The 27,426-nt window shown below is 42.1% G+C and overlaps 1 protein-coding gene across 2 annotated transcripts in view; it reads right to left on the bottom strand.

Moving 5' to 3' along the window:
* Positions 1–25,372, bottom strand: part of LOC135704343 (titin-like) — a 28,185-nt gene extending 2,813 nt beyond the window's left edge. The window contains exons 1-6 of one of the 2 annotated variants that reach the window (XM_065225780.1): positions 25,183–25,372; positions 24,395–24,785; positions 2,157–10,227; positions 1,560–2,095; positions 1,001–1,496; positions 39–942 (exon numbers count right to left, since the gene is read on the bottom strand). In XM_065225780.1, the coding sequence (XP_065081852.1) occupies positions 39–942; positions 1,001–1,496; positions 1,560–2,095; positions 2,157–10,227; positions 24,395–24,599 (10,212 nt within the window). In that variant the 5' untranslated portion in view covers positions 24,600–24,785; positions 25,183–25,372. The remainder of the gene's footprint in view (positions 1–38; positions 943–1,000; positions 1,497–1,559; positions 2,096–2,156; positions 10,228–24,394; positions 24,786–25,182) is intronic. The other variant, XM_065225779.1, reaches the window with a different exon arrangement.
* Positions 25,373–27,426: the final 2,054 nt, after the last annotated feature.

Raw genomic sequence — 27,426 nt, 5'->3', positions numbered from 1 at the left:
ATCTATTCGCACGAACTGCCCCAGACTTCAAAGCTTACGTATTTCATCAGCTGGGTATTTTTCTGTCCCATATGATGAACGTACGCCATCGGTTGATGGCACAGGACATCCCCGCCGTCCGTCCCGATCACATGAGTTGAGAGATGATCGCTGCTGCTCATATCGGTCGCTTCCGCCGTGAACGTATACAACGGATGCAAACGTAACCCAATTTCGCGAGTCTGATGAAACGTCAGAGCGCACCGGTCGATCGCATACACGTCGTCAAAGGCCATCGTTATCAGCGGAAAGTGGGTGTTCCAACAAGCCGTTGTAACTTTGCTGCGAGCGTTTACGCTGCAAACTTCCACCGGAAGGTAACCCGTGCTGAGGTCAAATACTACAACCTTTCTGTCAGCGTTACACACCAACAGGTAGCGTGTATCATCTGAGTAGTGCAGATCCACAGCCGTTATGCATGAGTCGGGAATGAAGGCCTTGTGCACTGGTAGCAAGGCACGGACGCCATCCCTAGTTCCCATTAGCAGTGGCGACGTAGAATTGAGATTCCACACGGCAACGGCTCCGTTGGAATAACCCGCCGCTAGCACCGCGTGATTCTTACTCTTGGACCAGGAAAGTTTCACAGCACTGTGACACTCATACTGAGAACAACTGCTATCACCTTCCAGAGACAAGGTCAACTTGAGAACCGGAGTTAGGTTGACAACCCGGTAGCTATTCGAGATCAAGTTTTCGTAGTTTCGGGCCAGCGAAAAGATGTGCACGTTTCCATCGGATCCGGCAGCAGCGAGTAATCCCAGTCGGTCGTACTCGTCGCCTTCGTCCTTGGAATTGTAACACCCACTGGGGCAAAACTTTAGCGACCAAATGGGACCAAAGTCGCACGCAATCGAGTACAGCAGTGTGGGGGCCGAGTTTTCCACTTTTTTGTTGTACACACTGAAAAGATATATAAGTTAAATAATGATGAATTATGAGGTTCATGATGTGTGCTTACTTGCTATTGCTGAGGAAGCCCACATCCCAGATCTGGATCAAACACTTGGTCGGGTAGATACGATCCGCCAAGTAGAACTCATCAAAGTCATTCTTGCAAGCCACGGCCAAGATCTGGTGCTCATCCCGTCGGTCTGGCACTGGCAACCAATCCAGGGCAACGATCGGACCTCCGCAGTAGAATATCGACTCCTTGTCGTTCACCTGCCCGCTAAACACTTCCAAATGCTGCCACTTTTCGGTATACTCTTGCGCAAGGATCGGTGCGTTATACAGGTTCGTACTTCGTATCATGAATCGCAACGATTTGGCTCGCTTCGGAATGTACTCCTGGACCATATTGAACGTTAGAAAGCGGACATCCAAATCGGGCCGCAACTCGACGAACAGAGTCGTCCGGCTGTATTGCATCGCGCGGAATTCTGCCGTCCATTCCCGTGCCGTCAGGTGAAAGTCACTCTTCTGTGATCGCAGTTGGATCACCTCGTCCAGAACCACTGCAAAATCAGATTAAGGTAAAAATTACAACAAAACAAATTCCGAAGAAGGGATGAACTTACTCTCTCGGTACACATCGCTCTCCTCATTGAACTGATCTCGGGTGCTGTTCCCTAACCTGTTGCACGATTTCAGCAAGGACTTTATCGATTTACGCTTTGCCTTCTTAGGCTTCTCATCATCATCGAACGCTGTACTTAACGGTTCTTCGTTTTCGTCCGCTCCCGAGGTGCCCTCGTCTTCTGATGATTCGGAAGTCATCTTCGCATCCGTTCCGCTGCTGTCGGCCGCCGTGATGCTGGCCAGCACAGCCGAGTGTTTCAATTTTATGTGCTTCGCCATTTGTTCGATCATTTCCGTCTGATATTTGCAGTTTTTGCACTCAAACAGCTCGCACGGAGAAGGACAGAATTCGTGATGGTGCCGCATTTCCATTTCGTCGTTGCCGGTAAAATCGCAAGTCTGGAACACACATAAGGCCGTCTTTGCCTTGCGGAACTGAGTTTTCCACAATGCCAAGCAGCCATCGGTTACCTTTTCCTTGGACACCGTCAGGATCAACTCGCTAAACGATATGTTTTGGATGCGTTTCTCGGCCCTTTAAAGAAAAATAGATTAGTAAATTGAGAACAGGAAATTAGCAACAAAATCCAGCATACTTAGCAGTTGCCTTTCGCTTGATCGTTCCCCGCTGTGTCAACGTCACTGGATCCACCTGACTACTGGCTGCCTCTTCTGATTTCAGCTTTGCCAGATCCAAGGCCTGTTCCAGCTTCTTCTTCTTAAGCACCGGACAGTGCGATGATAGGTGGCAATTCATACTGACGGCCATTAACTTCCGATTGCAATGCTCGCAAGTTACCTTACTAGCTTCGATCTCTTGTTTCGTCATGCCACAAATCAACCGATGAGACACTAATCCGAGAGCTGATTTCTTAGCCACGTTGCACTTATCGCAGTAGATCGTCACTTGTCGGTGCACCTTCATGAAGCGGGTTACAATTGCCGTGGCAGTAGTTTCATCGTACAAATCGACCACCGGATCGATATCGACCCGATAGGTAAGGCCAATGTGCTTCGCATAGTGATGATCCCACATATCGCGGGGAATCCTTTCTGAACAGGCGGCGCATTGAAACTCCTGTATGGTTGGATCGACTGTTTCCGGATCAATCGGAACATAGGATTTGTTGTCACGTTTTGGTCGTAGTTTTTTCTCCTGCTGTCTCGACTGCTCGGCCGCATCTTCATCCTTTTTGTGTTGCTTCGCTTGCCGATCGGCATCCAATTCCTGCTTTGTGCGGCGTTTTCGTTTGGCAACTCGAACTGGTTCCGGAGTGGCAAAAACGTGTTCATCGGCTGGTGCAGATGCAGGTGGAGTTGGCGCTTGTATGGGAGTGGATGTTGCTGTCGGATCGGATAACTGGACAAGATCCTTAGAAAAGTACTGCTTCCGCGGAGGAGTTTCGGTGTCGTAATTTTCCGCATGGACGATTTGGTTGTTTTGAACGGTGACAACAGAGAGTAGCCGTTCGGTATTAGCTTCCGGGGTGATGACAGCGAACGACTCGTTAGGCGCAGTATAGTATTCAGGAGTGTCCGCAACATCCGGTGGTTCGGTTTTGATGAAGGTCGTCTCGCCAAGATAATTGCCATCTGCGATTAAAGTACCACGATGAGCGCCACCGCCTCGGAACAAGCGCCTATTGGCACTGAGATTCCGAACGCGGTCTCGCTGACGCATCATAGAACGCCTTTTGCGGAGCACTTTATGGCGCTTAGCTAGCGGGGCATCGTCTTCGTCTTCCGAGGATATTTGAATCGGAATACGATTGCTAACGATCGGGACGGGTTTAGTAGTGGAGCATTCTTTCGATTCTTGTTCTTCTCCTTTCCGTACCGCACAAGCTGTTCCCCCTGCTTCCTTCATCACCTCCGTATGACTTTCGCTGGGTGCTTCTTCCACTTTCGTTTCGGTTGATTCTGCTTCCGGTGCTGGTTTCTCCGCCAGAGGTGCTTTTTCAGCAAAAACGGATTTCGTGCGACTTCTCAGGGTCCTGCCCGCAGGTTTCTGAGTTTCAGCGACTTTTTCCGCTGCTCGCTCACGTGCTGATCTTTTCATTTTCGGAGCTGGCTTCTGCTGTTCGATTACTGGCTCTTGCGATGGGGAATCCTTGGTCGTAGAACTAAACCAAGCTTTAATCGATGTCTGCTTTGAAATGTTCGACCGAGTGGTAGGTGACTTGGTAACATTTGGAACTCCGTCCAATTTTCTATGACTACGGGTTTGTCTGGAAGGACTATCCTGAGTGATGGCAGCATACGACGTACTATCAAGTTCAGTGGAACTGTCTTTTCGAACACCGGGCACTTTTTCATGCAGATCCTTATCGTAGATGATACGAGCGATTATCCTCTCCGGCTCGCTGGCACTTGGTTCATCCCAGCGATTCTGATCGGTTAGCGCAATGTTTTCGAGAACTATTGAACACTGGGGTTCAACTGAAACATCTTGAGGGTTATCCAGCGTTTCAGTTTGCACTGCCACTGATTGATCATTCTTTTTCAAGTTGGTCAACTCATCAGAGTCGATTCTATCCAACAATACACGTGCAACTACCTGCGGTTTTACGCTCCTTTGTTTGACTGGTGATTCATCCCAATCCTTCAGTAGGCTTAACACGGATTGTTCCGTCGAATCAACACGAGATTGATTTTTGTCTTCTGCGACAGGTTCTTCCATTTGAACGGCTACTGGCTCGGGAGTCTTTTGACGTTCCATTAAATCCATTTTACGCACAGAGACTCGCACGGATTTAACCTCCGTAGGTACTGGTACTGGTACCTCTTCTGTCACTTGCACAGATTCCTCTGTAGGGTTTTCAGTCGCGGCGACTTCTGCTACTGGATCATTCAGCATTGCTCCCCGCTTCAACGCATTATTTTTCGATATACGACAAGGCACATTGCCGTTGTTGTCGAACGAAACATGCTTTCCGAACGGTCGTAAAATCGCCACATCTCTCGATGCTTCGTCCGAATCCCATTCATCCACCAGTTCTCGCACACTTCTTGGCTTTATCGCATCTAGTGTTTCGTTTGCATCAACTTGCTGCGGTTCTAATTCTTCAACTGCAGCAGGAAGTGGTTCATCACGATCCGAAAATGGATCACTGGAGTCCTCATTATCATCAGCAGTAGCACATTGGAGTTCAATCTCCATCGGTGGAGGTTGTTCCACCTTTCTAATCTTCGATCGGGAAACTAGCGTAGGTTTGAGCTTACGTTTAGGAGCTCTTGGAGCAGGTGCTTTCTTCGGCTTTGGCTCTTCTACCGGTAAGGCACTACTTGTATCACAGGTTTGATCACATATTGTAGTAGGTTGATTGAGTTCAATCACTGGGTTAGGATCGGTTGCTATTTCAGCTGAAATCTCCGGAATTTCGGATTCGTTGGTAACGTTTGGCACATGTATTGACTGCTCCACAGGAGTATCTTCCATCTGTTGTTCCTCAGTCACAGCGCTCGCAATTTCCGGTATCTCTTCCTCCTGTTTGTTATCCTCTTCCTGAGGTTCCTCAGCCACAGCACTCGCAGATGTCGTATTCTCTTTTTCCGGCCTGCTTTCTTCTTCCTGCGATTTCTCAGCCACGGCGCTCGCAGTCTCCACTTTCTCTTCCTCCTTTCTGCTATCTTCCTCCAGAGGTTCCGCAGTCACAGCTATCGTAGTCTCCATTTTTTCTTCCTCCGCTTTGCTATGCTTCTTTTCCGGAAGTTCCGCAGTCACAGCGCTTGCAGATTCCGCTTTCTCTTTTCCCTGTTCGTTTTCCACGACAAACGGTTTCAGAATCTCTGCGAAAATATCGATGTCGGATTCGTTAGAATCAATTTCCACTTCAGATTCGGTTGATCTCATCAAGTCTGTTGATTCAACAGCATCTGGATCCTTTTTAACATGCACAACATGCGGCAACCGCTGCACCACACCATCATTATCATCATCCGTATCAGAAATTTCAACAACCGGTAATTGTTTCTGCTGCGTCGCCACAATATCAGCAATCAACGACTCTTGATTGACATGCTTCATCAGGAGATCCATCAGTTCCTTATTACCGTTCTTTTTCTTCTTCCGTCGTTTTCTTCGTTTTATTCGCTTCTTCACTTTCTTCGCCGGTGAATCGAATCGTAATGTTTTCCGTTCCTTCTCCACCAGGGCCAAAATATCCCTGGCCAGATCTTCATCCGCTTGACTCGTATCCGAATCGGAAAAATCCTCCTCCTTCACGTGTCGCTCGAATGCGCTTCGTCCCTCTGCAGACTTTTCCCTTTCTTCATCTTCAACCTTCACCTTCAGCTCGGATGCCTTCTCCTCCTCCTGACTCTCTTCCTGACTAGTCGTTTCAACGCAGGGCAACTGTTCTACTCGTAGTTCTACATCTGAATCGTCGACAACAAAGGTTTTCCTTCGGGTGGTTATCCTCGGAGGAAGCTTCACCGGTGCTTCCTTTTTCACTTCCACAATCTGCACTTCCTGTGCCACTTCTGGAGGATCGATCAGTTCCGTTATAATGAACGTTTCACCTTCCAATCCTGCTGTCACCGCCGTCACAACGCTCGGTTTCCTGTTTTTGATCCTACCTCTAACGTTTGGAACATTTTGATTTTCAGTACATTCCTGCGGCGGTTCCGGGCTTATCTTTCGTTCCAATTGCTGCACCGTTTCGCTGAACTGTTGGAATATGCGCTGATCGTTTTTGATAACCGCCTGCGGGAAACCATGGAAGCCCGTTTCCGATTGATACCGCTGTTGATGGTGTTGCTGCACCTGTTGTTTAGACTGACCGGCCGGCGGTGGTTTCGTTACACTGATCTTGGTAAGGTAGATCTTTCTTCCCTGACAAATATACTGCTTGATGACGCGATTGTCGGTCGGTTTGGGAGGTGGCTGGGAACTGCGAGCCATTTGCATCCGGGGTTGTTGAAAGTCCTGCGGGTGGTAAACTTTGGTACTGCGATGAGGAATTGTTGGAATCAGGTGCTCCGAAACAGAAACTAGTTTAGGTACAGTTAGTTGAGAAGCCATCGAAGCTGACGGCGGTGGAGGATGAGTTATTGACGGTGGAGTTTCCAATGATGGGCTTTCTGGTTGTGATTTCTGTTGCAGCATCCTGGCTCGTAACTTGTCCCGAAGCTTGTTTCTGATTTCCTCCGAACATGGTGAATAGTTTTGGAGAGGTTTTGGCTGCTCGGACGGAGGAGTACTTGTAGCGGATGGTGGCGATCGATCTTGCTGCTCCACATAACTGCTGTCGATTACTATCTTTGGAATAACACACGGTTTTTGCGTCGGCTGAGCTTGAGATGAACTTTGCACTGGTTCAACTGGTCGGAATGCCTTATTCTGGCTCGAAATCGTTGGGATAACATAATTGAATTGGGGTCGCTGCAGTGGCTGAGGTTGTGAATGAATTTGAGATTGCTGGGATATCAAGAATCGTGGCGTTGGGTATATGACCTGATGCTGATTTTGTCCGGCTGCCGGATAGCGATTATAGTATGTAGCCTTTGGAACCATGAGATGCTGCCGAGACTGTTGCTGCTGATCCTGTAGCTGGGGTTGGATTTGAGGCACGGTTCTTCCTCTGACTGGTGCAGGATGGCGAACCAAAACGAACTGGGTAGCTGCAAACCTAGGTCGTTGTTCTTGTATGGGGTGTTGCTGGATACTAGCAGGATTCAGAATCATCCGCTGAGTCATCATGCGGGGCGGATTCATAGCAGGTCGGGATACCACCGTAATATGTGGACGGTATGGTGTTGGTTGCGATAAAGGTTGAGTGTTGGGGATTTTGGCGTAATACGTAATAGATGGTTGCACGCTGGGTATGCTTGTCGGTTGTTGAATGACTACCGGAGCTTGCATCGTTTGCGGATAGATGGGTTGAGATGGACTCGCGGCATAGGAAACCGCATATTGCTGAGAAGTTGGAACTTGAGAACTGGAGAAAACAGTTTGCTGAACAGAATGGTTCCTTGCTTCCTGCTGTTGAGGGATGTTCTTTGGAGGTGGGCCATATTGCACTGGTATGTTCTCTGAATGTACTTCACGCTCTGGAATGATATACTCGTCGGAAGTTTCGTGCAAAGAATCCACGGTATCATCTTTCTCGGTTGTTACCGTAACTTCGGAAGCAACATCATCTTTCATTATAGGATCTTCAATCATCGGAAGATCGTGAATCGGAGCCGGAACAGGTGCAACCGGAACAGAAGTCGTAGGCTTTCGCGCCCGTGGCATAGGCAGCGGAAGAGGCATGCCACCCGAAGGTCCTGTATTATATCCCTCTGTTGATTTACCGGCCAACAATTCTTCCAGGTTGTAGGATGCAGTGGGCAAGATAACCTGAGACAAAATTTCCACCTTTCGCCTGGTCTTGGTCGTTGGTTCCTGTGGTTCGATCTTGATTTCCGACACCGACGCAGTGGAGGAAGGAGTCGTTGGTTCACTGGGGGCCGAACATTCCACTACGGTAGTACTTTTTGACTCAGGAACAGCGGGAGTTTCCTTCCTTAGAACCAACTTGGGAACGGATATTCCTTTCTGTTTCAAGGAATCCACCAACTTCATCGCCACGTTGCGTGGCAGTTGGGATATCCGTCGAATTTCCTTCTGGGGATTTGCTTCCTGTTTAGCCTGAACTGGAGGTGGATCATGCGGCCCTTGATGAAAAGCTGTTTGCACACGATCAGCCAGCGGTTCCAACGGATGCACTAGGGGTACTGGAGGAATTGTCTCTGTAACTTCTTTGGTTGTTTCAGGTTTTGTCGTCCGGGGTGACACAGCTATCGCCTTCTTTATGTTGACCGAACTTAACAGCTTTTTAGCAATATCCGGTGGAAGCCGTGCTATCCGTTTGATTTCCTTCGTTGATTGTGGTGCTGATGCAGGCTGTTCAACAGATATCACAGAACGTTCCGCCGAGTCGGTCTCTTTGGTTCTTTCGACCTCGATCGGCACTTTTTCAGGTACAGCGGCAGGCAGCTTTAGCTCTTCTTTATCGACATCGTTTTCCTGTGTAGGTAATTGCTTCACCGCACTGACAATAACACTGGCTAAATTTGGCGGAAGCCTCGATATCCGCCGTATCGCTTTGGTTTGCGAAACTACCGTGTCTGCAGCAGGGCTAGGTTCTGCTGCTACCGAAGGTAATGGCTCCGATTTCTTTACTGGATCCGGCTGAACGGGTTCCTGTGGCTTCTTCTTCGCAGAATTCACAACGACACAATTCATCAGCTTTCTTGCTACGCTCGGAGGAAGCGGACATATTCGTCGAATTTCTTTCGTCGGATTAGGTGTCCTCTGCTCAGCAGACTTGACGACCTGTTCCAGCTTTCGTTGAGCAACGACAGGAGCTTCAACACTAACAGACTCCTGGGCAACGATCACATCGGACTTTTCAACAATAACAGAGTCCTTTGAGATCTCTAGGGAATGCGACGGTTCCAAATTTATAACAGCACTATGCAAACGGTTAGGATTAGTGCGCATCTTTTCCATTTGTCGCTTCCAAACTTCCGCCGGAATTTTTCTACTTTTCCTACTCGCTTCAACTGAACTTTTAGCTCCAGCCTCAATTTTGGCCTTTTCCTCGGCTTTTTTCTTCTCTTCCTCCTCTATCACTCGCTGATGTTCTGCTTTTTTCTTTTCTTCCTCCTCTATTCTTCGCTGTTCTTCGGCTTTCTTCTTTTCTTCCTCCTCTATCCGTCGCCGTTCTTCAGCTTTCTTCTTTTTTTCCTCCTCTATACTTTGTCGTTCTTCTATTTTCTTCTTTTCTTCCTCCTCTATCCGTCGTCGTTCTTCGGCTTTTTTACTTTGCTCTTCCTCTTCCTCTATTCTTCGCTTCTCCTCGGCAGCCTTTCGTTCCTCCTCATGCTTATTCCTTCGTTCTTCTTCCACACGTATCCGTTGTTCTTCCTCATGCTGTTTTCGTTTTTGCTCTTCATCTTCCTTCGCTTTCTGCTGCTCGATCGAAACCTTCTCATTTTCATCATCATCATCCTCCAGGACAATAGTTTCCTCTGGAATCAAATCCTTTAGAGATTTACTCGGTTCGTTGCTTCCAGAAAGCAGTTCCGACGAACTGTTCTTTTTCAGAATCGACTTTTTCGGTCTGCTCGGGTTGAGGCAGATTGCCACCTTGGGTTTAATCCTCCGGAAGGCTGTCGGTCGTATCACCTCCCCTGCTGATTCACTTTTTACCGCCACGCTCTCAGCTGCAGCAGGTTCAGTTTCATTGTTGATGGTTTCTTCAATCTGTGCAGGTGGCGGAGGAGCATCGGCAAGGGGTGACGTTTTTGCAGCAGCTGCTTCTTTGGTTGCTTCAGACTGCGAAGCTGGTTTGGCCTTTTCTTTTTGAGCAATTTTTTTGGCGATCACGACTGGTACTACTTTCTTTCTTCGGAAAAGATTGGAACCCCCTCCTGCCCCTGGTGCTTTGGCAACTGCTGGAGGTAGTGGTTTGGTGGCAACGGCAACTGGCGGCGGATCGACTGTTGGTTCCGTAGCGGGTTCTGCAGCTCCAACGGACGGTTCCGGATCTGCGGTCATGCAAAGTGCAGTAGTATTCGTCGGTTCCCCCTCTGTTGCGGTCACTGTGGTTGTCGAAGCAGCTGTTATTGGTACTGTTGGCGGTGGTGTAGGAGCAGGAGGCTTCGCTTTTGCTTTGGCTAGAATCGAAAAGAAGAAGAATACAATAAAATACTTCTAACCACGGATTGGCGGATTGGTCTGGATGCTGGATAATGTGGTAAGCGTAGCGCAATGGAAGAACGAAGTCTGATGCCCCGTTCTTAGCAATCCGGAGAACAGCGATGCTTTGGATTCTGTTACGCTCTCAAGCCCAAGTGCACAGCTGCATCAGTAATAGTTCTTGAGATGATTTAGGGGCTGTTCATTAACTACGGATACAGTTTTTGTTTTGGGATTTTCGACACCCCACCCTCCCCCTGCGTAGACAATTGTTCATACATTTTCTTTATTTGTGTGTGCCGTGGATAAACTGTCTACGTTGTTTATGAACAACCCCTTATCTACTACACACAGAATGTGGGTTTGGGTGCCCTTAGAAAATTATATATATTTCAAAAACAATTAAGTCCTTTTCGAAGAAACATTTAAATAATTAAATTTAAAAAAAAAAACTTGCTGATTAGAGTCATAATTTCTGTTGCAGATGTGAACTGTAGCTGTTCCTGTTAGAATAGGCATATATATTGTTAAAAGCAAAATAATACAGCAATTACAGTAACTAACTCGATATTGAAGATATGCTTGAGTAAGGGATGATATCGAGTTATGGAAGCGGATAAATATAATAAAAATATGTATGGAAAAAAGCAATCGAATTAGTATAGATATTCACCACGCAAAGGAGAGTTGTTGTTTGGTAATTGGGTGGTCGGATGGTCGGACCGAAGAATAAAAAGAACTTCTATAAATTTCTATTCGGCAATATATAGCCTCTATTTTGCTGGAAAAATATTACATTGTGATTAAAATGTATACATTTTTGGAAAACTCGTCCTCAACCTATAGTGGAACGCATCGATTTCAAAGAAGTCAATATTTTGAGCGGAACTATTTCTCGATGAACATTTCAAATGGTCCTATCTGCTTTGATCGATTCTCTTCATCGACTTTTTCTTTCGTCAATAACTCAGCTGCAAAACCTTTCCCTGTTGTATTTGATGTTTTGGACGCTAGATAAGAACCTCCTTTATCAAACTATGTGGTAGAATTAACGCGAAATCTGTTTGCATAGCAGTGGTTATGAAAAGAGAAAGTCGATTAAGAGAATCGAACAAAGCAGATAGGACCATTTGAAATGTTCATCGAGATTTCTAGATAGAGCTGGAATTAGAGCGTAACAGCTTTTGTAAACAATGACTTCTCTCGATGATTTCTCGGAAGCCATGGCTTTCCCTGGCAAATCAACATCACCATCGAATAGAGGAAGACTTCTCCTACCCGATGGATATATTGGTTTGTGTAGGCGTGCCTTGAATCCCGAGAAATCAACGAGAGAAGTCATTGTTTACAAAGATTGTTACGCCCTAATTCCAGCTCTATCTAGATTTTTTCTCCGTCATTGTTGGGCTGAGAGTTGCTGATGAAAAATAAATTTATCTGAATTTCTAATTTTATTCCGGCATAACTCTCATACCACAACCACAGTTACTGGAACACCTACTCTATATACATTTGAATTGAGCATAAAACTAAAAGCGATTCAGTCGTAAAGATCACTAGGTTAAATGGGCAATTACTAAGACTTTAGTAGCATTTTTTCCTGGATCATGAATTTGGCGATCAAAATAATCAAAATTTACTCAACTCAGTGGCGTCTTAACCTCAATCTACCTGTTATACTGCTCAATATTGGTTCCAATGGATACAAATCAGTGAAACTGATTTGAATGTAAACATGACCCTAAATAACGTTTTCAAAGTTGTTGAACAGGTAAGTAAAAAGTGAGGATGCGCGACGCCACTGGTTTAACTACTGTATGCGTGATAATGTTTGCACCATTGAGCAATGTCAAAATTAAAAAAATTCTCAAAAATTTCGTTTTCGAATTTTTTATTCATTCAAAAGGGGGATGTTTCTCAGAGTCTTAAGCTATGTTAATCATCGATCGAGTATTTGCTGCAATTACGGCCTCCACACGCTTCCGGAATGCACGGAAGGTTCTAATAATATAGTCTGGATCCATTTCTCTCCAGGTACGGGTGTCTGAGGCTTGCTGTACTCGGGTGGCATTTAGAACAGGCTTTGGCCTTCATGACCTCCGTGTTGACCTTGTCGCCTTCTAGAATGAACACCGGGTCAATTGTTTTGCCATCGGAAGCCACCAATCCAAACATCATAACGCTAGCTTGGTCAGATACACGTTTTTGTGCTCGTCGACCACGTCTTTTACCGGAAGAGAACTAATATACCGGTCGGTTCTGGAATTTGATACGGGATCGACAGTAAACATGCTCTCGTCGGTGAACAGGATTACCGGATTTTTTCGCTTAAGGATGTTCAAGATTTTCTTGCATCGTTCGACTCGTATCTCCCGGATGCGGTTGGTAACGGAAGCAACTTCGACTTCTCGCACAATCTTCCTTTACGATCTTCCGTACCGTAGAGTCACTGATCCTGTGTTCCTTTGCCATTTTCCTTATTGAACGCACTGAATTCACCCGAATCTTCCTTTTGATAGCAGCGATAACCCTCGGAAAACCGAGCTCATCTCGGACGACCTGTGGCCACCTTCGCGGATAGTTGTCCTTTCTTTTCTCGGTCCAAAACCCTCGGTCCATCGGGACACTCCCACGGCGATTGAAATGTCTTTTTGCGACATTTGCGCGTGAGACAAATCACGAATACGCTGCCACTTCGTCATGGTGCATCTGTCAAACTAAGTAAATCTTTTTCTTTTATACACAGCCTACTACGGTATGAGCTATAGGTTACGTGCATGCAAAGAAAACCAAGGCATTGTATGCACAGGTGAAACGGGAACCTTATTTGTACGATGGTGCAAACATTATCACGCATACGGTACCTTGAAACTTTATTCAAAACTCATAGGATTTTATGAGATTGTTCTCAATAATTTGATTTAAAATCAGTTCACTTAACAAAGTTCTTGTCAGTTTCATTTAAAATTTATTTGAAATTTTCTCTGGGAATCCCTCGAACATACTAAAAAAAATCATGAAATTCATCCTTAAATTCTCTTTGATTTTTTTTTTTCTAAAATTTCACTGAAGCTTCTTTCTGCTTTTTTTATCTCGCTTGAATTCTCCTTAGAATTTCCATGCAATTCACCCCAGAATAGCCTTAAAATTTTGCGCAAAATAATCTAGAAAATTCCCGATACCCTTGGTTTTTTCACGGATTCTGGAATCCTCTTCACAATCGTCATGGAATACTTAAAACATTTGCTCTGAACTCTCACAACTGACTTGGAGTTCTAGTTAAAAATGATTTCATCTTAAATCTGAGTAAGGACCTTCCGTATTCTGGTGCAGTTCCTTGAACTCCACGGCCGAAGATATCCAGGACCTGTATGACCGTTTCAAGCAGCCCAAGTTCCAAGCTTGTTTCGAATCCAGGATTGCCTCGTCCGTCCATCGAAAAGGATGATGACGCTCTAATAAATCGATCATACATGGCGATGATATCGCCTACGCATAACCTGTCCTGTGGATTTTCCAACTCTGAAAATCTGAACCACAAGACGCGTTGGAAGCGACATTCGAAAATGCGGAGCTGGACGGAAACGCCAAAAGGCTTTTGGTACAGACGTAGAAACCTAAGACAGCCAAACAAAGCCAGAAAGACTCAAGAGAGAGAAGAGAGCTCGTCAAATCAGCCGCAGCAGAGCTCACTCGTCAAATTAGCTACAGTAACCAGAACTGAACTGTTCTGCCTGCCAGAAGCCTGGTCATTACGGAAGGCATTGCCAGGAGCTACATAAGCAGAGCTTGGAGGAGTGGTGGAAGACTCTCTGTTTATACAATAAACATGTCGCATCCAGAGTAGCTGTAAAGTGCAAGGTTGTCACAAGGTGACTACATATATACTAGACTGATGCAAAATTTGACTTTTTCGCTCCACAGTGCTTAAATGGTTTCAAATCAGGTCGTGATTAGCCTCCAAAAGTTACAACTCATTTGGTTAGAAACAGACTTCGCACAAACCATTTGAAGTTTACATGTAAATTACTATGGGAAATCTCAACTTTTTGTTCATTGCCTTCTAGGCTTTTTCCATAATAAACTGCAAAACAGCTCGATAGCTATTCTTATAGAAAATTTTCTCAGCTAAAACTTTGCTCAAGATCGTTTCTATGTAAAACGAGACAGGAAATAGTCATTAATTATTTAAGAGATTGGTAAACTTTTGACATGATCAAGCAGCTGCTCTGTAGGCAACACTGTATTTTGCAGTGTGACATAGTAGCCATAATTTTTGTGTCCTATTCAACGCCCCAGAAACACCAATGTTGCCTGCTGAGCAGTTGATAAAGCATGATTATAAGACATTAGTGCATTGAACCATTAATAACTTTTGATCCTTGCATTTAATCAAAAAGTGGTCTTGAACAAAGTTGTAGCTGGGAAAATTTCCTACAAGTAAAGTTGAAAGCTTTTGAAGCAGACCGATATGGTGAATTATTAGATAGACATGAACAAAAATCTTGGTTTTACCATAGTAATTCCCATACAAACTTCAAATGGTTTGTGCCATCTCAGTTTCTTACCAAATGGGTTCAAATTTTGAGAGGTTAGTCAGAATCCGATTTGGAATCGTTTAAGTATTGTGGAGCGAAAATTTCAAAATTTGCATCACTCTAATATATACCCACCATGGTCAAGAGTATGCTCTGCTACATAGTGGACCGAATGAAAGATCCTCGCGAGTACAACCATCGTCAGCGGGAACTTGCAGTGTGGTTCAGCATGCAGTGTGGCCAGTGATTTTTCATTTTCAAATTCCTGGTTTTCCCTTTACAAATCTCAATAATTCCACGGTTGATAATATTCAGTAAAACAACGAAAATGTTCAATGATCACATTTATTAGTTAAACGAGCAAACTTTGGATGTTTTTTTTTTAAGGTGAGGGACCAGATAATGTCAATGAGTCACTTTTACTCAGTTCTATGAGAAATTTATGTGAATCACAAAAAAAAACTTCGAGGATATTTTTTCATCAATTTTTAGCTGAGACAAATACTCAGAACAGGGTGGCCAGCGAATTTTCATTTTGAAATTCCCGGTTTTTTCCCGGTTCAAATCTTTAAAATTTCCCGGTTGTAAACATTCAACAAAAAACTAAATTGTACACATTTTAAAAAACGTGGCCAACTGTTAATTTTCGGATGTTATTAGTGGGGAAAATAAAAGCAAAATTACAGAAAATATTTGTTAAAGCTGAAAGTATAAATACAACTCTATAAGTCACTTAATAAACAAATCATTGATCTTTAGGGATATTTTGAAAAATCAATTTCTATCACTATTCATGGTTTCCCGGTTTTTTCCCGGTTCAAATCTTTAAAATTTCCCGGTTGTAAACATTCAACAAAAAACTAAATTGTACACATTTTAAAAAACGTGGCCAACTGTTAATTTTCGGATGTTATTAGTGGGGAAAATAAAAGCAAAATTACAGAAAATATTTGTTAAAGCTGAAAGTATAAATACAACTCTATAAGTCACTTAATAAACAAATCATTGATCTTTAGGGATATTTTGAAAAATCAATTTCTATCACTATTCATGCTCGATATGGTTTCAAAGTCCTAGAATTGATTGATTGAATTCTGTGAAAAATAAGAGATTTAATTAAAAAAAAAATGTTTCCGAAAAAAAATGAACTTGATATAAATGAGAATTAGAGGAAATTATTTGAGATATCGGATAAAGAAAATGTGTCTTCACTTCATTATCTATACTAACATAAATATTAACCTTTCAGTACTCACGCGGATGACAAAGTTGAACACGAAAAAAAATATGTAAAACCTACTGATGTTGGAACTCGTTCAACGTGAAACTAAACATGGTTCATTAAATTTAATATCAACGTTCAATAGACCAATACTTGAAGAATATTACTGGAAGGTTATTTACTGAAAGCAATTTACTGAGAGATTAAACAAATGTAATTTAAGAAGATTCTCAAGATACTGGGGCTTTGAAATTTGAGTAGAGTCTGAAACAAGAATATTTGGAAAAAAAAATAATTAAAATGTGAGATTTAAAAAAAAATCAAGATCACAGATCCGGAGAACTTTGAGATTTGGGCGTAATTTCTTTTTGTAAACAAACACGACTATCGCTGATTTTTCGTGAATTGAAGCTCAATCTCGTGAACAAACCATACTAAATGATATAGGAATCATTTCTGTACCTGTTTGTGCCATAAATTTTTGAGATTGAGCTTTAATTTGCGAGAAATCGGCGATTGACGTGTTTTTGATTACAAAAGCAATTACGCCCTAATCTCAAAGTTCTCCAGAGATGTGAAAAAAAAATTCATACTTATGAGTCGTGGAGGCATTTTAAGGGTTATAACAAATTACAGAACAATCTATAGAATCTTGCGGACAAACCCTGGATTTTTTAGTAAAATTTAAAAGTATTTAAAGTGTTGCTTTCAAACAAATATTGAGGAGGATATTCTCAAAATTTTCGATGGAGAAGTTCTGAGCTGAATTCCAGAATTATTCTGAAATGAATTCCTTAGAAATAGTTAGATGAATTTGGAAGGATTTCTGTGGAAAAGAATGCAAGTTCTAAATTAAATTCTTATCTAATTTTAGAAGATTTCAAAAGGAGTTGTAAAAAAAAAACTGAGGAGATTTGTATGGGGATCATGAGGAAAATTACAGATGAAATTTAAGAAGAATTCCAAGAGAATTATAAATAGAATTCAACAAGAAACAGAGTTCTATAAGAGTGTACTGGCAATAATTTCAGCCCTAGTGCGAAAGATTCATCACAGAATTCCATCAAAATTGATTACAAACAAATTGCTGATAATAAGAAAGAAATTCTTTAAAAATTAAATTTCTGCTGTTTTGGATAGAGTTAAAAAAAATTTTGAAAATATTTTCAAAGGAATCAAAGTCTCCGAATATCCGAATAGGTTCAAGGGAATTCTAATTTCTTAGAAGGGGGTCCAAGGAAATTCCAAAAAGAATTCAACGGTAATTAAAACACGAAGTGTTTTCTGGTTTATTTCAGAAGAATTCCATGATAATTCAGAGCAGAATTCCAAGTAAATTTTGGAATTCATATCATAAGAATTTTGAACAACGAATAATTAAAACCCCGGAAAAGAATAATTCACCTTGGGTTTTTAAAAATGTTTGTTTCCAAAGCCCAGCATCAATATTTTCTTTTAAGGACCATGCACTTTACATCTGAAATTGAAACGACAAAAATCAATTTGCAATATTGCTGAATGATTAAATTCTAAAAACAATAAGACGGCAAACTGTAGAAAATTATGCTCCAAATAGAGCAAGACATTCATTTGGCAACGGATCACTCTGTTTTAATGGTTTATTCTGAAATACCATTTGTTCCTATGGTGTGGTTAATTTATTTTTCCCGGTTCTCTTCCCGAATTCTCAGGTTTTTCCCGGTTACTTTTCAAATTCCCGGACATTTCCCGGTATTCCCGGTTTTCCGGGTTTGCTGGCCACCCTGTCAAAATGTGGGATTTTGGAAAATTTAATAAATTTTAGATTTGATCCTAAAATATGGACTTAGAAGAATGTTGGGGTTAATTAGAAATAAAGTGGTAATTCCAAAGAAATGCTACGGAGGATTTAAGCGAAATCCTAAAAAAAAAGTCTAAAGGTGTTCTAACCAGAATTCTAATATATATATATATTTTGCGATAAACTCGCAAGAAATCCAAAGATGAATTGCAAGGAATTTCTGTGCAGAAGAAAGGAAGTTTTGAAATAAATATTCAAAATGAAGGAATTTGATTTTTTCCTAGTTTCCAGGATTTTACTTAAAATAAGCGGGACATAGCAGATTGTTGGGGAGAAAAGAAAAGTGTTAATTCCATTTCTTTGGAAAGGAGAAATTTTTTTTTGCTTTATTATTGAGACTTTCGACCTAGGGCTGGTTCGTCTCCTCTATGAAAAATTCTAAGGGAGTTCTGATTAAAATTCCAAGATAATTTTTGAGATAAACTGCCAACAAATTTTAAGACGATTTCCAAGCAATTTCTGTGCAGAAGAAAAAAAAGTTCTGAAATGAATTCCTAGGTGATTCGGAGGAGATTTTATGCGAATAGTGAGGAAAATAACAGGTGAATATTAATGGGAATTCCAAGAGAATTCTGATCGGTATGATTTTTATTATTATGAAGAATATTTTCTTTATTATTTGTTATGGTTGCATCAACAGACTAGAAATAGTCCCAATAATGTGTTGTAAAAAAAGTACAGATTATACAGACGACATACATATACTACAGTTACTACAGTTACAAACGAAAATAACTTGGAAAGCATTGTCAAGTTACTAAAAAATTATAAGTCTTAAATTTTACACTTAGCTGTTGGGTATCAAGCGCCTTCGGTCAGCAAAAAAGGCAGAGAATCTTCGGCGAAGCATATTCCGTGTCAAGTGGAAATCGAACATCGACGCTACTCGGTTGAACACTAGCTGCAAGCCGTAAATAGCGCTCCCTATGTTATAATTAGTTCGAAGAAGTGGAAGTCTCAGCATAAGACTGTTGCGTAGTGATCGAGGTTGAACATTAATGTTCACTTGTTGCAGAATTGCTTCGCAGTCGATTCTTCCTTGCAGAGTATCGGCGACGGTTAAGGCTCTGAAAACATCTCTTCGGATACGTAAGGGCTCGATATTGATCAATTGGCAGCGATTCTCGTAGCTTGGAAGACGAAGTGGGTATCTCCAAGGCAGCTTACGGAGCGCGAAGCGAAGAAAACGTCGTTGAACAGATTCAATTCGCTCGGCCCCATTATTGTAGTTCGGGCTCCAGACAGCAGAGCAGTATTCCAACGTAGATCGTACGAGAGAGCAATATAGCGATTTCAAGCAGTAAATGTCCGTGAAGTTCTTAGTAATCTTGAAGACAAAGCCAAGCGTTCTGGACGCTTTGTCGACGACATACGATATATGGTGTGAGTATGTCAGCTTTGAGTCTAGAAAAAAGCCTAAGTCTTTCACGCAGTGCACCCGTTCGATAGTCGTGCCTAGTAGTTTGTAGTTGAAAATAATCGGTTGTTTCTTGCGTGAGAAAGTAATAACTGTACACTTAGCTGGGTTGACCACCAGTCGGTTTAGACTACACCAGTCAGCAAAGATGTCAATCTGATTTTGAAGATAATGGCAGTTGGCGAGTGAGCGGATGCGCAGAAAAACTTTCAGATCGTTTGCAAACGATAATAGTGGCTCTGTGATAACATGGTGAACGTCGTCGAAGTAGAGGAGAAATACCAATGGTCCCAGATGGCTGCCCTGAGGTATACCGGACTTTGCGCAGAAGCTTGCTGAGCGACAAGTACCCAAAGTTACTGTCAATTGGCGCTCCGTGAGGTATGAACGAAACCATCTCAAAAGATTTCCACCGATCCCTAGCCTATCAAGCTTAGCGATCGCAATTTCGTGGTTCAGCTTATCGAAGGCTACCGTAAGATCTGTGTAGATAACGTCCGTTTGGGTCCGAGCAATCAAACTGTCTGTGATGTAAGACGTTAGGCACAGCAGGTTCGTAGTTGTGGAACGCCCAGTTATGAATCCGTGTTGATCTGTACTTAGATATTGCCTGCAATGCGCATTTAGGGACTCTATGACAACCAATTCAAAAAGTTTTGATACAGCACTCAGCGACGTGATTCCCCGGTAGTTGTTTACGTCGCGTTTGTTTCCCTTTTTATGAACAGGAAACATATCCGCAGTCTTCCAACAAGACGGAAAGATGCCGCTGGAAAGAGAGAGCTGGAATATGCGGCGCAGTGGATCTAAAAGACAAGTGATGTTCTTTTTAAGAATAATCGACGGAACACCATCGGGTCCAGCCTTAGTTGAAGTCTTAAGTTTAGATGCTGCTCTAGAAATCGTATCTGTAGTGGCTTCGACCATGCTGAGCGTTTGGTTGATCAAAGGAACATTACTGGCCGCGGAAGTAATGATATTAGCGGAGAGTTGCTCGGCTTCAAACACACTAGCAAATTTGGCTGAGAACAGGTTGCAAATGTCTTGTTGATTTCCAGCAGTTTCACCATTAAAAATCATGGAAGAGGGTAAGCCGACTTCCCTGCGTTGCTCATTTACGAAGTTCCAGAAGAATTTCGGGTGTGATTTTAGCCGCCGTTGAATCCTCCTTCGATAGCGTTGAAAACAGAGACGACTTAACCGCTTATACTCGTGGTTGAGTCTGACATAGTAGCATTTCAGTGGCAGTGTGCGGAGTTTAGTAAATCTTCTGAGAGCAGCCTTCTTAGTTCTTTTCAACGAGCGAAGATCTTTCGTCATCCACGGGACGCGAGAGTCGATATGGATGATCTTTTTGGAAACGTGTCTGTCAATGACATATGCCAAGACGTGAGAAAAGGTTTGTGCAGCAATGTTGACGTCTACAGGATCTAGAATATGCTCCCAATCTAGGTTAGACAGCACATGGACGATACTGCGATGGTCAGCTCTACGGAAGTCATATGACACAGCGTTTGGAGTGCTGGTGAAATCATGGACAATATTATTTTCGATCACGATAACTAAAACAGGGTGATGCTGCACTTCCTTGACTAAAGGATCGGGTGTCGTGGAGAGGAAAGGAGCTGTATCACGAGCACTCACAAAGCAGAGATCCAGGGTGCGGTTGTTTTCATTCAACAGGCCATTGATTTGTGACAGAATTGCGATACTGTAACTGTCCAGGAGCTGGATGGTTCCTACGTGGAAAGATGAACGCTCGTGATCAGGACAAAAGAAACCACTATGGGTTGGAGTCCATGCAATGTCCGGTAGGTTAAAATCGCTAAGAACAATAACTTCGTCGGAAGGGCCTGCTTTGTCTGAAGCGGCCAAGACGGATCGACAATGTGCGTCAATAAGCTCCAAGTCACGAGTTCGATCTGGAGGAATGTACACTGCACAGAGAAGCAATTGACGATCACCAAGTTGAATAGCCACCCACATTTGTTCAACCCTGTTCCAGGACTCGTCCTCGATAACTTCTGCTTTCAGCTTGGAATTAACTGCGATAAGGACGCCTCCCCCAGTAGTTTTCCTACTATTATTCGTGTTTCGATCGCAGCGAAATGTTTCGTAGCCAGCACCAAAGACATAGTTTGAAATAGTTCGATAATTGAGCTATGTTTCGGTCAAAACTAAAATGTCGTAGCAGTGATCCATGACGGCCAGATGATAATCTTCCACGAGGCCGTTCATACCACCAGCTATGTTGACAAAAGAATAATAAAAACGGACCAGACTGGAACTGAACCCTGGACGTCGGGATTACGAGGCCCGTGTGTTGACCATCAGTCTATCAACGCTTGATGGATGTAATTGGTAAAGGTGTATAAGAGCTACCTCATGTTTGACGAAAATCATTATCTTTCATAAGTCCTGGTTCTCCCATCAAATTACCGATTACTTTTAAAATTCCCGGATATTTACCGACTTTCCCGGATCACTGGCCACCCTGAGGATGGTTTCAGGGACGCCACACAATGGCAAGAAGAGAGTAGGTACACTTGCCCTGATCAGCGAAAGATCGCCGGTAACTATCGTGGATAACGAACTGATGGACCGGGGGAACCGTTGCAGATATGCTAAACCAATGGCGTGCAGCCGACAGACAACCTGTGAGTATCGCTTGATTTGTTGAAAGCTCGTATGGTGCACAAGCAAGATTTTCCTGCACAACAGGTGAATTCTCGGAAGCTGAAGTTGCAGTGCGAACATCTCAAGGACGAACAGATTCCTAGTTACGAAGTAGCTGCACCAAAGGTGGTGTTGGTAGGAACCGACAACGTCCACCTGATTGCCCCATTGGACTCCCGAGTTGGAGATTCTAGTGAGCGTGATGCCGAACGTCGACAGCAGTACCAACTTGTTGGGACATCATCGTTGTGTATGTGAGGAGTGCAACAAACCGAACAGGGAGCTGGATCAAGTATTACCATCTGGAAGAGGTCGGAACTTCGGCGCTTCGATTGGAATCAAGAGAGGGACGAAGAACGGGAAGGACTGCGAGCAACAGTAGAAGTTTCTTTTACTGATACGTAAAAAGATACCATCTACGATACGTAAAAAGATACCTGAGAACAAAAGGGACCAGCAGCCACCAGGATTGAGCAAGGATCCTGGGGTCAAAAGCAGTTTCAAATACCATCGCCATTTTCAAACAGATTAGTAAACAAACTAAAATCCAAATTGTCAATTCTAATTTCGACCTGTCATACGACGTGTTGCGTTGGAAAGGAAAAAAACTAGTGTTCTCCCAACTGTATCTAGAATCCTGAACTCTATCGTCGCCGTCGGTGTTATTAGAAGCCAATATAAACAGAATTTTGGAAAATAGAAGAAACAAATTCAGGGTATGGCGATGGAGCCTCAACAAATCGACAGCAACCTGACTTTCTCCCAGGTCAAGGCTTAAGCAAGCTGCCGCCCACGTTACCCTGCACGGTTACCGCTAAAAACTTCCTTTTTTCGCATTTTTAAGGAAAGTTGAACTATCCATTAAATGACCAAAATTATACGAATTTATGAGTAATTGCTAGTACAAAAATGAGTTAACGTTATTTATTTATCAATAACGGATACTAATGAAAGATTAGAGAAATATACACATTTTAGGAGTAGTCCCGTTTTCCCTCGAATATGCACACTTTATAGTCTAAGTTGAGTCCTTTGTACTCATTTTTGTGTATTTTGCGATTTCCGTGTAGATTGAGATTGCTACTATTTATTAAGTTATTTTTTAATCAGATCTAATACCGATTACCACCTACGTACAATTAAACTTAAATGTTTCACGAAAATAAAATCGAATTCATTTGAACCATATTCTTCGAAATATCGTTTTAACAACTTCTGTGGCTCAATTACTAGTGTCGGCGGCCATGAATTCGTCAATACCTGGGTTCAAATCTACTGCGTGACATTTTTTTTTTATTTTTTTTTCACGAAATGCAGAGTAAAAGCGAACAATTATTGAATAGATACATGTCAATAATTACGCCCCCCCCCCCCTTTTCTTGGAAATGTCCGTATTTACTCTGAATCTCACATTAAAACAAACGGAAAAATCATATTTCTATTTAGATTTAAACACATGTTTTGTCGAATTCATAGCCGTCGACGCTATTAGCTGAGCCACTACAGTTGTAAAATCAATAGTGCGAAACTTGGTTGAAAAAATGGCTTTGATTTTTTTAGAAATATTTATATCAAATTATAATAAATTGTTAAAAAAAAGCTTGATATGAATAATGTCAAAATTTCCATAAGAAACAATATTTCTTTAGGGGACATACTTAAATTACGTAGCGTATCAAAGAGACCCCCCAGTAGCGTATTTCTATATTCCTAATACATAATCGATCACAATGTTTGTAGACCCCCTCCCCCTAAAATGCTACATCATTTATGCATGGTCCGTTACGATAGATTGTGAAATAAAAATCTGATTAATCTTGCGTGGAATAGCTGATATTCTTCTGCCTGCACACACATTTTAAACAACAGGATTACTCCCTCTATAATTTAATTATGAATAGTGTGAAAAACAATAAGACCTATATGGATGGGATCCCACTCTCTTCTCCGGTAAACTTAGCGAATAGAACACTATCCATTCATTCAAGAATCGCAAATATTCTCAAACTAATAAATTCTAATTATAGCCACGATGGGATTCGAACCCCCACCCTACCCGGACCCTACGGCAAAAATAACGCCACGCAGTCCATTGTACCAATCTCAACCATCCTTAAACTAACACGCAAAAGTGGAACACAAGAAAAGTTGAAACTAAAAATACAACGAAAATTCCCACCCGTTGCGCATGGTACCACTCATCGAACCAAAGTCCATTACCAACCAACACCTCCAACGACTTTTATTGCATCAGCAAACTCGACTTCTTTCAATTTCACCCCCACCTGCCAACATCACGATTATTAACTAACCACTCCCCGTATGCAATAATAAAAAACTAAAACAGCAACGAAGTCAAGTCATTCCGCAGAATCGACGCAATCAATGAGAGATAGCGAATTGCTTTTCCAGCAAAACCGAATCCCCCGATTGATTGGTGAAGGGAAATTACCTGCATTCAAACCAGACAGCAGCATGTTGTGGTTCTGACGACTGAGGAGTTTCAGCTTCAACGGATCCAGCACCGTCACTTTCCGGATCATCCGTCCAGTTTCATCTTCGGTGGCCACCGACGGTGCCGCCGATTCGCATTGACCAGGCTCCTGTTTGACCCGAAACGTAAAACTCGATCCTTCGCCTGCTGCTGACGTATCCATGGTGCCGATTTTTTTTTTCTTTTCCCTTATCTGGAGGAAGGTTCGTGCTCCACCAATGCGGAATGGAGTGCTCTAGAAACTTGTCGTTTTCACACTCCCCTTCACTTCACTTGTACCATTTTCCAGCAACTTCACAAAAAGTCCATCATTTCACGTAACTTTTCCCTATTTTCATCCAAATTTCTTCTGAAAAGAACGGAAATTTCCAATTTTTCATCATTTTCAACTAAAAGCACATTTTTCGCGACTGCCTTCCCAAATGCCTGCTGCTTTCTCGGCGATCCAATAAGAAAAAATGCAGACACTGGCTGACAGCGAACGAACGAACGAAACGGAGAAAAACGCGACGAACTGAACACGGTTGGTCAGTCAACGAAAGAGCGAACGATTCCCGTAAAACGAACAAGAAAAGTCATAAGGTGCGCGATAAACGTCGACGAAATGGGCGGAACGTGCGGCTGCGGGAAAGGGAAGAATAGAACAAAACTAATGCAACGCAATCGGGAAAAAGAAGCCAGCGTCGCGACTTTTCGGATTCTGCTCTTCTTCGAGCCCCACTACAATCAGAAAATGGAATTTCTACCGACGCTGGACGCTGGAATCGAACCGCGGTTTGAGCGCACGTAACAACACTTTCACTTTTTTTTAACAACACTGCACTTGCATTTGGATTGTATCCGATCAACAATAATTATTTTTTCAATGATTTTAATCGCGCGGAACACGTATACGCAAATGGCGTTCGAACTAAGGAAAATTGGCTTTAGCTGCGAGTTTCGCGTTCAGATTGATGTCGGTAACTGTAGGACGCTGCATGATCGACGCTGGAGCAAACAGCGAAAAGTGTTGTGAAAATGTTTTCAGAAAGCGTAGTATGATCTTCTTGCTCTTTCTATTCGCGCATCTTGCGGGCTACGTGACAGAGATAGAGCAATGTTGACGTTGTTGACGGTTCGGGCAATGGATCTTTTTTACTGTGGTACCCGATGAAAATAAAATATTTCCCATTATGTTGGTCGTTGAAAGATTACGATACAAACAGCCTTGACCCGTAATATTGGTGATTGCTGCAAAAACTGCTGTTAGATGTCAATACCGAAAAACGATGATGATTTTGGATTTATCTATTATTTTTTTCAACATCAATTCAATGATGGATTAATTTAAAATGAAAAGTGAAGGCCACACCGAGGGCCACACATAAAAAAACACTCAAGTTAAACACTAATGCGCACAATCAATCACCGAGCTCCGTACACTAAAAAAAAAAAACAATGCTAATTTTTTATGTGTTCCACACATAAATTTTGGAAATGTGATAAGCAAATGATATATATGTGTCGGACCTATAAGAGCTATTTTGCTGACTGTATTCACCTTTATACAGCAATATTGTAAAGCAATGCAATGAAATCTAAATAATGGAGCTAGAAAACATTTATAATACGTCTAATAAAACATGTTATCAAATCAATTGAAACAATTGTATTAAAGCGTCAATGTATGTGCAAATTACACTTATTCAGTTTGTTATTAGATCACTTCTAATTCTGAATCAAGAAGACAGTCAACGTTTATAAAGCTTTTGATAAGTATATTAATCATATTAGAGCAAACAGTGGAATAAAGGCGCATTTATCGATCTCAATGAGCTTTTTTCAGCACATAATTCGACATCCTGTTTGATTCAGCATTGTACTCTGTTATACAGCAATTATTCAATATGTATGCTTATTTGTGACTTTGAATTGTTTGTTGGGTTGGGACCGAAGATGGTACCAGAGCTGAGCCAAAAAGTTGAGCACGTTTCTTCGGGACCTTCCGGTCTTAGAGTTACCTCTATGGTAGTCATGCATGATTAAATTCGAAATAATCTTTCTAGTATTAAATTTTATTCTTTTTGAATATTAATAATACCTAATTAAAAAAGATATAAAATTCAATCAAAAATTATTAAAAAAGGATAAATAATGGGTAAAATTTATTCAAAAAAGATAATTTTCAATCTAATCAACCATAATTAAAAAGGGTTTAATATCAGATGATTATTTTTTAGAAATAGAGTATCACTTGTTAATCATTCGATTTGTTTAAACAGAGTTTAATGCCAATTTGATTATATCTCAAGCAAAATGGGAATAGTTTAATTTATAAGTGTAGTGTTGCCACACACAAAGAACAAAAATTGTTGTAATAAAAATAATTCACTTTCAAATTGAAAATTCCTCAAACTTCATAGTTTCAACAACGAATATTTTCAAAACGAAAGCTATTTTTTTGGTTTGAAAGTTTTTCGTTCATTGATGACTCGTTATTTTAAAAGTGCATTTTTTTAAAATGAAAATTGGTTTACTGTCAAAAATACCTCTAAACACCAACACTTTTGGCAGCACTGAAATTTTGCCGCTAAATTTTAAGATAAAACATGCAAAACAAAACAGAAGCAGCAGCAGTAGTGTCATATCAATCCACTTTTCAAACATAGATTCTGCCCGTCCCTAAAATTGGCTTCCGGTTTTAGATTTCCGTGAATGGTTTTGAAATGTTGGATCAAATCAAATAGGCCCTACTCGACGATCCAGTAAGTGTTTTTTTTTATATTTTTAAACAACCTTTATAAATGCTTACTACTTTCGCTGTTTACAGTATTACCTCAAAACGACCCAAAATGAACGTTTCTTGGTTCGCACCATCTGCTGGCCAAACTTGGCCTGGAACCATTCATATTATCCCAAGATACCACGATCGAGTGCCGCACCGATTGAACTTTAGCAATCAATTACTGCCAAAATAAATGCGAAGCCCGAGGCCTTTGCCGGATTCGTTT

Source organism: Ochlerotatus camptorhynchus, unplaced genomic scaffold (assembly GCF_037179485.1).
Source record: "Ochlerotatus camptorhynchus isolate MF236.1 unplaced genomic scaffold, CSIRO-AGI_Acam_v1.1 ptg000234l, whole genome shotgun sequence".
NCBI lineage: Eukaryota > Metazoa > Arthropoda > Insecta > Diptera > Culicidae > Ochlerotatus > Ochlerotatus camptorhynchus.
Note: the sequence above shows the minus strand (reverse complement) of the source record. Positions and strands in the feature narration are given on the sequence as shown.